This window comes from Mycteria americana, chromosome 2, assembly GCF_035582795.1.
Source record: "Mycteria americana isolate JAX WOST 10 ecotype Jacksonville Zoo and Gardens chromosome 2, USCA_MyAme_1.0, whole genome shotgun sequence".
In the NCBI taxonomy this organism is placed as follows: Eukaryota; Metazoa; Chordata; class Aves; order Ciconiiformes; family Ciconiidae; genus Mycteria; species Mycteria americana.
In genome coordinates, this window is record NC_134366.1 from 24,771,373 (window position 1) to 24,784,817 (window position 13,445).

Here is a 13,445-nt window from a genome sequence, read left to right on the forward strand (position 1 = left end):
AAAGTGGGGTTTGGCCCTTGTACCTTAGTTGGCATATAAAGGCAGGAAAGGGTACTTGTTAGGGTTTAAAGTGGAGGAGATGATAGAAACATTAATTTACATGTAACTGAAGTCTGGCAGCTTAGAAGTTCACTGTTAAAGGGAAAGTTAATGTAGAAACTGACACAGCGTAGTAATATGTTTAAAAGTGTTTTATATAGTGACACAAACAGAGCAAGAATCTTACTGCAACAAAAGCCCCCTATACCGGAGCGCACTGCTAGAAGAGTTCTCTGCTATGTTTTGTCGCATCCCTGAAGTTCTAACAGGTAGTCTTACACTCAGTGCATGGTGTCACAGACTTCATCTTGCAAATAGCTAGCTGTCAAAATAAGCAACTTAAACTTACTGATGTTCTAACAGACTAGTGTAAAATGATCATTCAAAAAGCTCTTTCAGTTTGTACATGTGTCTTATGCTGTCAAAGACAAAAGAATATGTATCATCTTATGTCATACACATGATACTGTTTAAGACAGAAAAAGCTAAGTTGCACTCTAGAACTGGTTTTAGCAAATCACAGGAAAAAAAAAAACCACATTACAGAAAAACTTACTATCTGCATAATTTGAGTTATTCATAGTGAATTGCAAGTTTATGAAAATAAAAACATCTTTAATAGTCAGGTTGATTCAACAGGTTGAAAGGTAAAGACGACAGTACATGAGTAGTTTACAGTCATTGTCAAAACTAAAAAAATGCAAGTGTGTAAAGTGATACCTTCATAAAATATGCAATTTCCATTATGGAGATACACAATCATTGGAAGATTTGGCAAAGCAAAACACAAACTGGAATGTTAATCATGATCATCCATGGCTTCTTTCCTTTTGATTTAGACGCTCATAACACACTGTATGAACTGAAAAAAGAATAACCACTTATTATATGTATGGTAGAGAAGAAGTTTTCACTTTTTCTCCTAAAATACTCATTGTCACTACCCTTTTCTGTAAATAAATTCAGTCCATGAACAACAAATCTTTGAAACTAAATATGGAAATAAGCTAACAGTTAATTAAAACAAAGCATCTCCTTAATAATAACAAAACCCCCAGGAATACTTGAATCTAATGTTCTCCTTTTCCTGCACAGATGCGGCCAGGAAGCCAAGACCTATAAGCCTGACTGAGTGTGATTTGTGTCTGTCCCAACTGCACCTCCCGCAACCTGTCCTGGGAAAAATGCCTACCAAGCCTTAAAACAAAAGAAGAAAAAAAAGTCACAGAAAGTGATGTTAGCAACCAACGTAGCCTCTTAGATCTTCTTGAACCACGCTGGTAAAAGTCCAGACAAGAATGCACAACAACATTTTATAGAACTCTATACAGTATGTGAAAACTTTCTGAGACAATACTCAAAAAAACCCAGAACCTTTGTGCTCTCAGGTCTAACACCGTAAGCGTAGGGAAGAGAGGCACAAACTCAAATCATTACTGTCTGTCTTCAGTTTTAAGCTTTTCTCTAGTTTTACCCTGTAACTTTAACTGATTCCTTAAAGTTCACTTACATCATCATACTGGAAGTTCACAAAACCCTGCTGAGATGTATCCCTTCTTCTAAAACATTCTGCAAAAATGCATTAAGAAAACAAAACAGAAACAAGGTAAGAAGAATTACAGTTAATAAATTTTTTTAAAATGCATTGTACTTTCATTAAATTCCCCAAGTCACATGAATGAGAACTCATGAAGACTGCAATTCATTCCAAGACTTAATTTTCCGTTCTTCATTTTCATATTTATCATATACAACCCTTTATGTTCTGTTGGTAAATACAGTTTCCCAATTTTCATAACATAACTCTTCTAGTCTCTGGAATAAACCCTGCATTAGTTTTAAGTCCATTTTTCAATGGGGATTTAAAAAATCACAATCTATAATTGTTCCAGTTCTGCCTGTAAACTCTATTGAAAGAAACCTACTTTGTGTTACATAAAAGTTTAAGTTGAACTTCAGATAACTGAGTAATCAGATTTTAATAAATAAAAATATATTATGGGGATGATAGTAACAAGGTTATAATCCAGCATACCAGTGAGAGCTCTGAGTTTCACACAGCAGGCAATGTAATCATCAAATGTAATCTTTCCACGAGTGCTGTATCGCCTTGTGATTGCAGTCACTGCCTGCGGGCTCAGTCTAAATCCTATGTGAAAATAAAAAGTCTATATTGAAAAGACAGATAAGTTAACAGAATCCAACACATTTTTCATTGGAAATATCATGTGTCAGTTACTGCGAGATGACAACTGGCATGAGGAAATGCTGTAAGTCAGTGTCAGAAGCAAGAACATTTCACAACTTACCCATATTCATCAAGGCTTTCTCCAGTTCTTGACGATCCACTGTACCACTTCTATCACTGTCAAAACTTAGGAAGTGTTGCTTCCAGCCATTGACCACAGCCCAGAGTTCTTGAAACTCATTAAATCCCAGTGTGCCAGACATATCCCTCTGATTCCAAAGCTAAGAAAAACATTTCTTAACTTAAAAAATGTTTAAAAAGCCCTCTCCTCAATGGAAATTTGTATCATCTGTAGTTAAAAACTCTCTTTTGAAGGCCAATATTAACAATATTTTACTATTATTAATTTTTCTGGTAGAAAACTAACTACAACATCCCACAGCACAGAGATAATACTATCAACCAAAACCAAAGGTCAGAGAACTTGCTCTCCCCACTTCTCAGTGAAACCTGATAAAACTATTTTCTCTTTGTGAATTTAATTTAGTTCACACACTTCTCTTTTACCAGCTGCAGTGTAATTGTTACCAATAAAATACATATCCGAAATATAAACAGATGCCAAATGAAAAATGACTTTAAGTTATAATAATATCAGTTCTCTCTCATTCTAAGCAGTTTGTTCAAGGTGAGCTAACAGCCCTGCCAGTTTCATTTCTGCTTTTTTCTTTTTAAAGAGCAAAACATTTGAACATGACAGTTTAAGTTTTGACTAAAAAACTCCAAAGATTCCAACCTTGCACAGTATACATAAGTCTTCCATAGGTCCTACTGCTGCTGAATGCAATATATTGTCTCATTAGATACTCGAACCTGATTCATTTAAGGAACAGGATTTAGGGGGACTTAGACTGTATTCAGGCTGTGTAGTACAAATGCTTAATTCATTAGGGAGGACATCTACAGTGCTGTCCAATTTCAAAAGCACAATGCGCTATTTGTACAAAACTCTATTCTGGGCTGCCAGACCTGACTCTTCATACAGTCAGTGGAGAAACAGTCCCCTAGGCTTAGAGGGATACCACTTGTTGTAAGAAGATCAGTCACCGAGAGCCTCACTTCTTAGAATTATTATTTCATCCAGTAAAATGAGTAAGAATGGAATTTTGTAGTTCCCCAATTCTAATGATCATAATACTTATCAAGCAAGAGCTGAACGGGAATTGCAAAGCACTTCCCAAATTTTGGGCACACTCTCATCTTTGCTTACGTAACGCAAAAATGTTTACATTTCATAATAAAGGATACATCCAGCATTGAGATCATGAGTCTGCAAGTCTCTAAGTTGAAAGCTGTTTAAATTAGAAAAAGGAAAAATAAGTTATATTAAAAGAATGATTTTCAGTTTTGTCTAAACTTAACATTTTAAATTGCTTTTTATTATATATTGATAATATATGTATAAAATATTATATAATTGCTTTCACTGTATACAACCTTACCATATTTTGATCCAAATAAGAGCTTTTAATCATTACTTGTTAGAAAAACTGACAGCAGACAATCTGGAGGCAATTCAAGTTATATTTAAAATTAATTTGCTCTTATCTCAATCCATAAAGGTTTTGGGTTTCAGCCAAAGCGGTCATTTATATTTCACCATAGACACCATTTGAGGAAGCCAGTTTTACTCACAGAAGCTCAATTTTGTAAATTGAACACTAGGTATCCTGACAGAGGATTCCTGCCACAGAATTTTTTGGTATCAAAGCTCAATTTAAAAACAAAGCAGAACACCTTTTTAAGAATTGGCTGTCCGTTACAAAACAAAACACTTCTCCAATTTCACAGCTCAGCAGTGGGGAACTAAGGAGGTTGAGAAAGCAAGTTTTACACACAGAGAACTGAATAGAGAATTTATGTTTCAAAGTAGTCCATACAGAAAGAAAGCCCTTCCACCATGCAAATAAAAAACCCCAAACCTCTGCAGAAGGCACAACTACAAGTGTTTTCTAGTAGATGGCATAAGAATTAGTATGCTTTAGGGTTGGGGTTTTTTTTTGGTTTATTTAAATCATTAACTTACGTTTATATGCTCCTGCAATCCCTGACTGGGTGAGACATCTCTGTAGCTCATCAGCATCTATTTGTCCATCCTTTTGATAACAGAAGATGTATCAGCTATTGTTTTAATTCCCTCTCCCAGACTGATTATTCCCAGAACCCACTCCCTTTTCAGTGGCATTAAATTAGTTACCCCTTCAAAAAACAACTGATTACCTGTCTGCTATACGACAGAAACTGTCTTTTATAACCCATATCTGTAATGATGTTTCTTTAGTTAATATTTTTGCAATATGCATTAGCTTTCTCATCTAGTGATGTACTAAAAAATGAACAGGATTGGCAGGTTTGCTCTAAACTTAACTTTAAAAAAAAAAACAACAAACCCACATCAAATATTGGTAGCATATACTTGAGAGCCAGCTGTATAGAAACCAGGTACCAGAGTGCAAAATTTTAAACAGAAAGACAGCTTTCCTTAAAGTACTAATTTTAACTTAGTGGATATTGTAGTCACTTTAGATTATATGTTTATGATCTCACTGCTACAGTAGGAAACCTAGAACCCAGATCATACATACCCTTTTCTCAAGACAGCCTTAAGACTTACAAATCTAAAAAACCCCTGTTTTTTGGGAAATAGTAAGTTGTTAGCAGAACAAACAAAAGCAGAAAGCAAAGAACTTTGAAAGAAAAACAAAACAAACCCAGAAAAGATATCTATCTGCATGGTTTGGAAAATGACTCACTTCCAGTGCATCCTGCTCAGGGCCAAATAGAGAAAGCAACTGCCAATTCATGGAAAGCAATGAGCTGTCAAAAGTGGAGGTGCAATTCTAGGTCACATTCCTCACACACCCAACGTGAAGTTCGGTTCACAGAGAGTTAGAGTATAATTTAAACTCATTCGAGGATGGAACATTATATCTATAGATATAAAAAATGATGTGACTTTTGTAAAGCATTAAATAGGGAAAAGAGAGTTGCTTTACATTCGAAACAAATTTATTTGCCTCAGAATTTTCCTTATGTTTTTAAATCCAGTAAGCATTTTTTTTCTTCTTTTTTTAAGAACAGAGATTTGCTACTAAATGGTGTAATGGGAATGGCACAGCCAGGTAACTTTCAGAAATGAAGTATCATTATTTATAGGACAAATAGTAGTTAGTATGTTAAATGACAATTGACAAGGTCTGAAAACAAGATCAACAATGTTTTGATTCCATGTAAAATTAATGGCAGCTAAACCCAAAATTGCTTCCAATCTCCTCCATCAGTCTAACTATACAGATGTATTTAAAACTTTAAATTCACAGGAAAATTTTAAAAAGAGAGATTTGAAATAGCCATATCTATCAAGCAGCAAATCTCTTCAAAGCCCTTGTGCCTTCTCAAAGGCAGGATCTGCATAACTTTAAAATAGGCAGGAAGGCAGAAAAGCATGATTTGTAATCATGATTAATATTACCAAAAAGATGCTTCCCTTTTTATTTATATATATATTTTTAAGTAGAACTTAAGCAGGTAAACTAGACAAGGCATAGGGGCTTTGCGAACAGACTGAAAAAAGAAAATTATTACTTCCTACAAAGACAGACTCAATTAATTTAATAAAGATTTGAAACAATACTTTTGACTTCCTTCTGTAAACAAAGAAAACTAATTCCTCAAATCTAAGACAAGATCTCTGTTGTAAGAGAGCAGCAACCCATAGCCAAAACCTTTACTAATTCTACAACTAGTACTTATGGAAAACTGTGAGATATGGGTTTTCACAGACTTGCACAGATGGCTGTAAAAGCAACTGATAATTTATCTGTTCCATTTCACTGTCTCCTTACAGGGTTTTTACTTCTGCACAGCCACTGGTCTCTGAAACTGACTCTTCCAATTCCAAGCATAACATTTCAAAAGCTACCCAGTTTATTTCAATAAGGAATTATTTCTACAAGTAAAAAGTATTAAAGAGTACTAACTTAAGTACTCTTAGGTCCTAACTTGATCATACCCATTAGCTCACTGGTTCCCCAGCTTTCAGTAACCATGCCTCACTTGAGAAGCCTGGGGATGGCCTATGCTTTGCTGAGGTCCAGCTTCTGCCACCTCTTCTCCACAGGGCTGCATCCTGTTTGCTGTTGCCTCCCTTTCTCTTTATACTAGGAGCTTACTCATTTTTCCAGCGTCGGTTACCAGCTCCACTGCTGATTCCTGGCACACATCCAGGTGGCACCCGGATCTCAGCTGGCAAGCAAACTGTCAGCACGTTCAGCAGAATTTAGCTTGGGCTCCACCATACCAGAGGCCTGCCTCACTACACACAGGTCATTCCAGTGTTCTCCTTTACTACAAAAATACATGGTCTACATATTTTCATAAGCAATGTTAAAGAAGTAATATATAGACTGTAAGATGCATTATTAATTCAAAAGAATAATGTAGAGAACAAAAATAATGCAAATTACATTCTTAAACTGGGAATTTAAACTTTCATGTTGCGGTTATGTCTACCTGCGGGTAACAGATCCAGGAGCAGAGTTTTAGATTTGCACACACCCTAGAAGCATGCAATAAATAGCTATACATATGGCCAACAAAGACAGAACTTCAGCTCAATAAACCTAACTATTTGCTCCTAAACTTTGTAATATAGTTCAAGAACTACTTATTTCTAGTAACATCCATAATCATACAATAACAATATATGCCACAAAATTACAGGAAAGAAATTAAAAATGCAGTGCAGAATGACAGGGAGGAAAAAAGAAAGGCCTAAATGAAAGTTGTGAATGCCTTTTCCTGTAAAATAATCACTCTATCCTACCAGCAAACCCAGATATTGGCACAACTCAAGACTGCTTTTCCATTTGTGAGTCTATTAAGTCTATTAAGATCATGTGATGATCTGTTTCTTATTAGCATGTCCTGCTCTTAGCCAGGCCACCTCTGCAGCCCATGCTTCCCATTATTTCTGGCTTCTTCCTCCTGAAGCTGACAGCATTTCCCAACCCAGAGCTGAGCCACAACTCAGTTGCAACATTTCATGTAACTACATAGTCCCCATATATACTTATAGAGGAAATATAGCATGTACATGCATATGTGTCTATATATATGTATGCATTTACACATACATATACATGCTATATAGAAACTAACAGCATTATTCAAACTGTATAGTTACTGTGTGTATATGGTATAGCTATACAGCTATATATAGCAGATAAGCTAAGTAAAACCATTCTTTTTTTTTTTTTTTAAACTTTATGCATTCCTCTTTCCAAAAGCTAATGTAGAAATTATTCCCAGAAAAAAAAATCCAAGAAATAAAAAACATTTTTGAAGGTTACCTGCCCTGCTACTGCAGCAAAATAACCATACAAAGGATCCTGAGCTTGTCCAGGGAATGCTGGTCCTCCTGGAGCTCCTCCATACTTTAGAAATCAAGAAGAAAATTAATTTTATATCAATGACTCAGTTAACTGTTAAAAAACTGCAGTGTTTGTACTTAAGAACCAACTTGTGTTTTTATATACACACCATGCAAAACAGTCAAACCAAACAAAAAACAAATTCCTTAAAAAAAAAAAAAGACATAATCTTGGTATTGATATACTCATTTATTATAATTTAAGCAGATCAGTGTAAAACCTTGCATAGGAGCAATCCACTGATCTAGATGCAGTATGGTGTATCTCATCAAGCTTGAATTTTAGTCTACTACTAGCAGAAAATGGGGTACTGAAGATAAGACTACTAAGGCACTGCAGATTTTTCTTTCCGCTTCAAAAAAGTTAAGCAAGACAGATCCTTAGGGAAAATACTTGGAAGAATACGCATTAAGCATGAAAATTTTCCAATAAAATTGATTCTTAACTGAAACTCATGGAATGACAGAAGTTAATCCTGTTTGACTGAGTTGAACCAATAATCTGTGTAACAGAGTCAAGAATATGCCAAGACAAGAATATGCCTTTTTTGGAGACAGCCAGAGTTTCATCAGGTGTACCCTGCTCTTCGAAGCCGCTTAGCTATTGATCGGCCCCACGAAGCGAAGACAGCTTTACACAAGGTATCAGACGTAAGACCTCGCTCGGAGAATCGCGTGAGGAGCCGACTCGGGGAGCGACACCCGCAGGAGTTGAGTTTCGCCCACCCGGCAGCACCCGCCGGGCATGTGCCTCCTCTCTTCTCCCCCCTCCCGCGGGCGGAGTCCCAAGCCGCCCCGGGCCGGCTCCAGCAGCCCCTCCCGCAGGGGAGCGGCGGGCAGGCCGCCGGGAGGGCCGGGAAGAGCCGCGCATAACCCGGCTCTCATCGCTTCCCTGCGCGGGCCGGAAAGCCGAGTCCCGCCCCCGCCCCGGCGAAGCGTCCCCCCGCCTCAGACAGCCCGCGAAGCCATCCCTGCTTGCGCCGGGGGGACGACAGTCGGCTCCCCCGACTCTGCCGGACGCCTCGCGGCCGGGCAGGGCCACAGCGGGCCAGCGGAGAGCCGAAGCCGGCGCCCCTGACAGCGGGCGGGACGGCCCGGAGGACGCCTCAGGTCCCCGGCAGTGCGCGGGAAGGGGGAAAGGCAGGGAAGGGGCTGCCCCGCCCCAGGCGCCATCGCGCCCGCCTCAGCCTCAGCCAAGCTGTTCCGCCGCCGTGGCGGCCCCGAGCCCAGGCTCAGCGCGGCCGCGCCCCGCCAGCCCCCGCCGCCCGGTCTCAGCCCGCCGCCAGCCCCCGCTCACCCCGCCCTGGTAGAAACCGCCGCCGGGCGCCGGCTGCCCGGGAAACGCCATCTTCGACTAGCACCTGCCCCTGCCAGTCCGGCCTCGCCCGGGCGCAACCACCCGGCTAGGAAGTGGGGACCGGGACGGGCCAAGGGGCTCCGGAAAGGGCCGGGGCTGGAAGCTCTGTCACCCTCTGGGGGGCAAGCGGCTACCGCCAGTCACCGGGAGAGCCGGGCGGTGCAAGACGGTGCCTTCGGGAGCTGAGGGACCACCTCCTCCAGCCCCTTACCCCCATCGGGGTGGTACAGGCCTGGAGGCGGCTTTTCCTCCTCACAGTCACTGGGCGGTGCGGCGCGGCTCCGGCCCCGCCGGTATCGGAGTGGCCGGTCGGCCCCTTCCCCTGCGTTTTCCGACGCTGCCGGTGTTGTCGGGGCGGTGCGGCCCCGTCAGAGCGGGGCGCAGGCGGGGAGTGCCGCGGTCGCTGGAGGTTGCGGCGTCAGGCGCGGGGCCGGTGGAGGCGGGAGGAGGTTCAGCTCGCCTGCGGGGCGTCCCTGCCAGCAGCTGTCAGACACCCATGGCCGGCAGCGCCCGTGGTAACCACCGCGCAGCCAGGAAGGAGACTGCACCCCTGAGCGAGCGGCCGCGGGGGGGCCAGGGGCTCGGTGCTGCTGCAGCCTGCCCGCAGCCAGGCAGCAGAGCGGTGTCCCTGGCACACCCCGGGGACTGCTGCTCCCGTGGAAGTGGTCGTCTGCGTCGCGCTGTTACCCACTAAGGCGTTTGGAAAGCACTGAAAATGTTCACCTGTAAAATGTAATCCCTCTAGTGGGAAGGCTGAAGTCAAGCAACACAGAATGCTAGTCCTATTGCCTTTTTTTGAGATAATTCAGTATTTTTTCCTAAGAAAAGACCTAAGTAAAATAATTTTGTTTAGAAAATGAAAATTATGTGTGCAGTTTACATTCCATAGCTTTTGCTGGATTCTTCATAAGATGATGTTAAGAAGGTATTCAAAACGGAGATATACTAATATAGCATTACTGCCTTAAAATCTGATCACAAGTCACATTCATTGTATGAACCACACTTTCTCACAGTGAACAAAGGCTAGCATAAACCCACTACAAGTCACACGTTCTGCTTGCCCCTCTTCCTCTGCCCCACTAAGTCTGGAGGCGTTTAACCCTGACATGGTCTTGCACATGATGTGGGAATTCAGCCACCCTGAACCGAAAGCCTTGAGCCTCACCATGCTGCCAGTTGTGTTCCCATCTGGTGTAGTGGCTGGGAGCTTGGTGGTGGCGTGCTGAGGCGTCACGCTTTCCTGGCAAGCCGGGTGTGGAATTTGTCCTTTCCAGAACTGCAATAAAAGAAGCTAGGGAGGAGACAGGGAATTAAAGTGTAAAGTTTGAATTTCCTGACGTGTTTACTTAGCACATCTGAGGGGATAAAAACTTGAGAATAAGTAGATTACTTAAAGAGGGACAAAAAATAATCTCCTTACCCTTTTAATTGCAATAACTTGAGAAGAGGCATAAATTCAAACAGTGGAAAGGTAAACATAGTACAGACCAGAAGTCCTTAATACAATGCCTCACTCAGTGCCCAGAATGAATGGTGCTCTACTGTTCTGCTTTTTCTTCCTTTGACACCACCCTTTCTTTTTCTAGTTACTGCACATTATTTATACGCAGTTCTGCAGCCAGTTATTTTGTACAAGGATTTTCTGTAATAGCCAAGTTTTATGTTGGAATCATCAAATAATGTACTTGCAAGGATAGGGGACAGGGGGAAGGCATTTCTGTCGCTTTATAGGTAAAGAGAGTATGGAGATTAAAAGTTTCTATAAATTTTTATTGTCCAGTTTGAGCTACCTGAATTTTCTCCAACCCCATATGGCTTCCAGACTTACTTTTCCCTCCCAGCTCCAACCTCTTTAACAGATGGTTCAGTGGTGACCAACTTCCTTACTCCATATTCCTTCCCTTCTTTGTTTCCTCTCTGTTCAGCATTGTGGGAATTTTTCATCACTCACTGGGTATCAGCAAGAGTATCACTGAAGGCCTAAGACAAGATAACCTTAATTGTGGATGGTGTAGCTAGTGAGGTTTTGATATTGAGATTTTGGAGGCTAACAATCAGCTTTTATTCAATGCAGTACAATAACAGCTTACCACATCCATTTCATTATAAAGTTTGTGCTATATATATTCTCCAAGCATGAAATCTTTACAGAATTAAAGCTAAAATGTAGTTTTTCAGTAACAACATTAATTTCTAAGATCTCGCAGCTTGCAGTTGGATGGTTCCCAAGATGGTCTTTAACTAAAGTTGTAATTATGTTATAAAGATATCTGAAGATAACAGTGATACATGCCTGTGACTTGGAAAAGACATTTACAGTTCTTCTTACTTTGCATACCACTTTACAACTGACCTTATTCCTTTACCACGTATGTTATTTCAAAACCTTCAGTACTGAAAACTTGGATAATTTAAAACAGATTGATGAGAACTAGAGCAAGTCATGCAAGCTCCATCCTTTCGTTGAATAGCCTGGGGTCAGGATCCAGATCTGTACTGTTTCTGCCAGACAGAAGCCAGAGTATGAAAATGAACTGCATACAAATGATTGCAGCGCAGAACAAGTTCAGCTATAAGGCATCTGATTCCCTCTGTACAGCACTTTTTACAATCGTATGTGTCAGCATATATGCTCTGATATAAATCAGAATATATATTATGCTACTTTACTTTCTGATAGGGTAGGACTCAGCCATACTGGCTGGAAGATAAGCGTTAGCTTGTAAAAATCCCAGAGTAGAAAGTGCTGCAAAGCCTGATTCTTCCAAAGCAGTGTCGTGGGTATCCAGCTACAAGAGAGTATTCCTGGTTCTACTCCCTATTTTCTGAATTATTTCTTTAAAAACCTGTGGCTATCTAATGAAAAATGGGCAAATAGTCCAGGATGCCAAGCCTGCAATGCATGATCTGTGGGCTAAAGAAAAAGATCCCACTTGTTTGTTCTCTCGATTAAATTTTCAGTTGCACAGTGGCTTTGTTTTGGCACAGTGGCTCTTTTAATACATGAGCTGAAGCATGTTATTTTACAAAGTTCCCTTGATCTAGGAATGAGCACTAACTTGTTCTCTGGTAGCCTAAAACTCATTTTTGCCACTTTGTGGGTGAAACACCTAAGCATTAAGGGTGTGCATATTAATGCATATTAAGCATTAATATAATGCTTTATATGTAATTAATATAAGCAATTAATATAATGCATATTAAGCATTAATATGCATTAGTTATGCAAGAAATTGGCACTGTGGTGTTCTCCCCACCACGTTTCGCACTAAGCTCATTTCTGCCAAGTGATGCTGTTGGAGGATTTAGGAATTACGCTCTGCTTGAGTACCAAAATGGTGGTAGGTGGGAAGTAAGCTCATATCTGGTTAGTCAGCCATGGGGCAGTACTTCTTGGCAGAAAACCAGCATGTAGAATGTAGAAATAGCATTTCAAGTGTCTAAATTCCGTGGTTGTCACCCATTAGGTGCCTGATGTCCATTTGGGCTCTCATTCTTACCTCCTAGGTTTCTTCAGAATCTAGGCAGATAACATTTATTCTCTCCATGTCTAGTGCTTGAACTGAGTTGACACCGCTGCAGTGCTGCTAGAATTCATCTTCATTTGCTGATCTGTAATTTCCATAATCGATGAGACTGGCAGAATTACTGGGGAAATGTCTTGGGCTGGTTTGCATGTGACTCACCCAGTAGTATGCAAATAAATGACTCAAGAAAAATAAAGTTGATTTTTTATTTGCTTGTTTAAGTGCCCCACTACCACAAATGATGCAACGGCGTTTCTGGCATGTGGGGAAATCACAAGTTTCAGCACACCTGGAGTGAAAAAGATGTGCCACATCCTGTGGAGAAAAATCACTGTCCTGATCATGATGTCTCCTCTCGGTGCCTGTTTTGGTTACTTTTCTTGTTACTACGCAGGGTGTGTGTTGAAAATCCCTCAAATATTGCCACACACATCCCCAAGTGGCCAACATGACATGTATTTGCCATTCCTGTAACAAAATTTTATCATACTTGAGTACACTGTTAAAGCAATATCAGTGAACACAAAATTTCTTCCTCTAGCTGTGGCTTTTGTAAATATTTTTTCTCACGTGTATAGTCCATGCTGTTTTTCTTGTTTCTCAGATTAGCTTTTTTGCTCCTTTTGTTTCGTTTCTTACGACCCGAGTTGCTGAAGATTGAAGGAATCAGCCTATTGCTGTCCCAAAAAGTGCCCACCAGATGTCACACTGGTCCTTCTCATGCGGGCACATCAGCCCATGCTTGATGGCTTTCTAACCTATACCCGGTTTTTACCACATACAAATATAAGTTTTGTCAAAGGTAGAAACGCAACCCACCCAGACAGGCGTCAGGTACCT

General features: G+C 40.7%; 1 protein-coding gene across 1 annotated transcript; it reads right to left on the reverse strand.

The window, feature by feature from the left end:
- Positions 1-176: 176 nt before the first annotated feature.
- SRI (sorcin) lies at positions 177-9,343 on the reverse strand. Its single transcript, XM_075492785.1, has 8 exons — positions 9,016-9,343; positions 7,639-7,722; positions 4,314-4,383; positions 3,536-3,579; positions 2,349-2,496; positions 2,075-2,188; positions 1,550-1,608; positions 177-901 (listed from the first exon to the last, which is right to left on the reverse strand). Exons 1-8 carry the CDS (start codon positions 9,064-9,066, stop codon positions 875-877), a joined length of 597 nt encoding a protein of 198 aa, XP_075348900.1. The 5' UTR covers positions 9,067-9,343; the 3' UTR covers positions 177-874.
- Between the last annotated feature and the right edge of the window lie 4,102 nt (positions 9,344-13,445).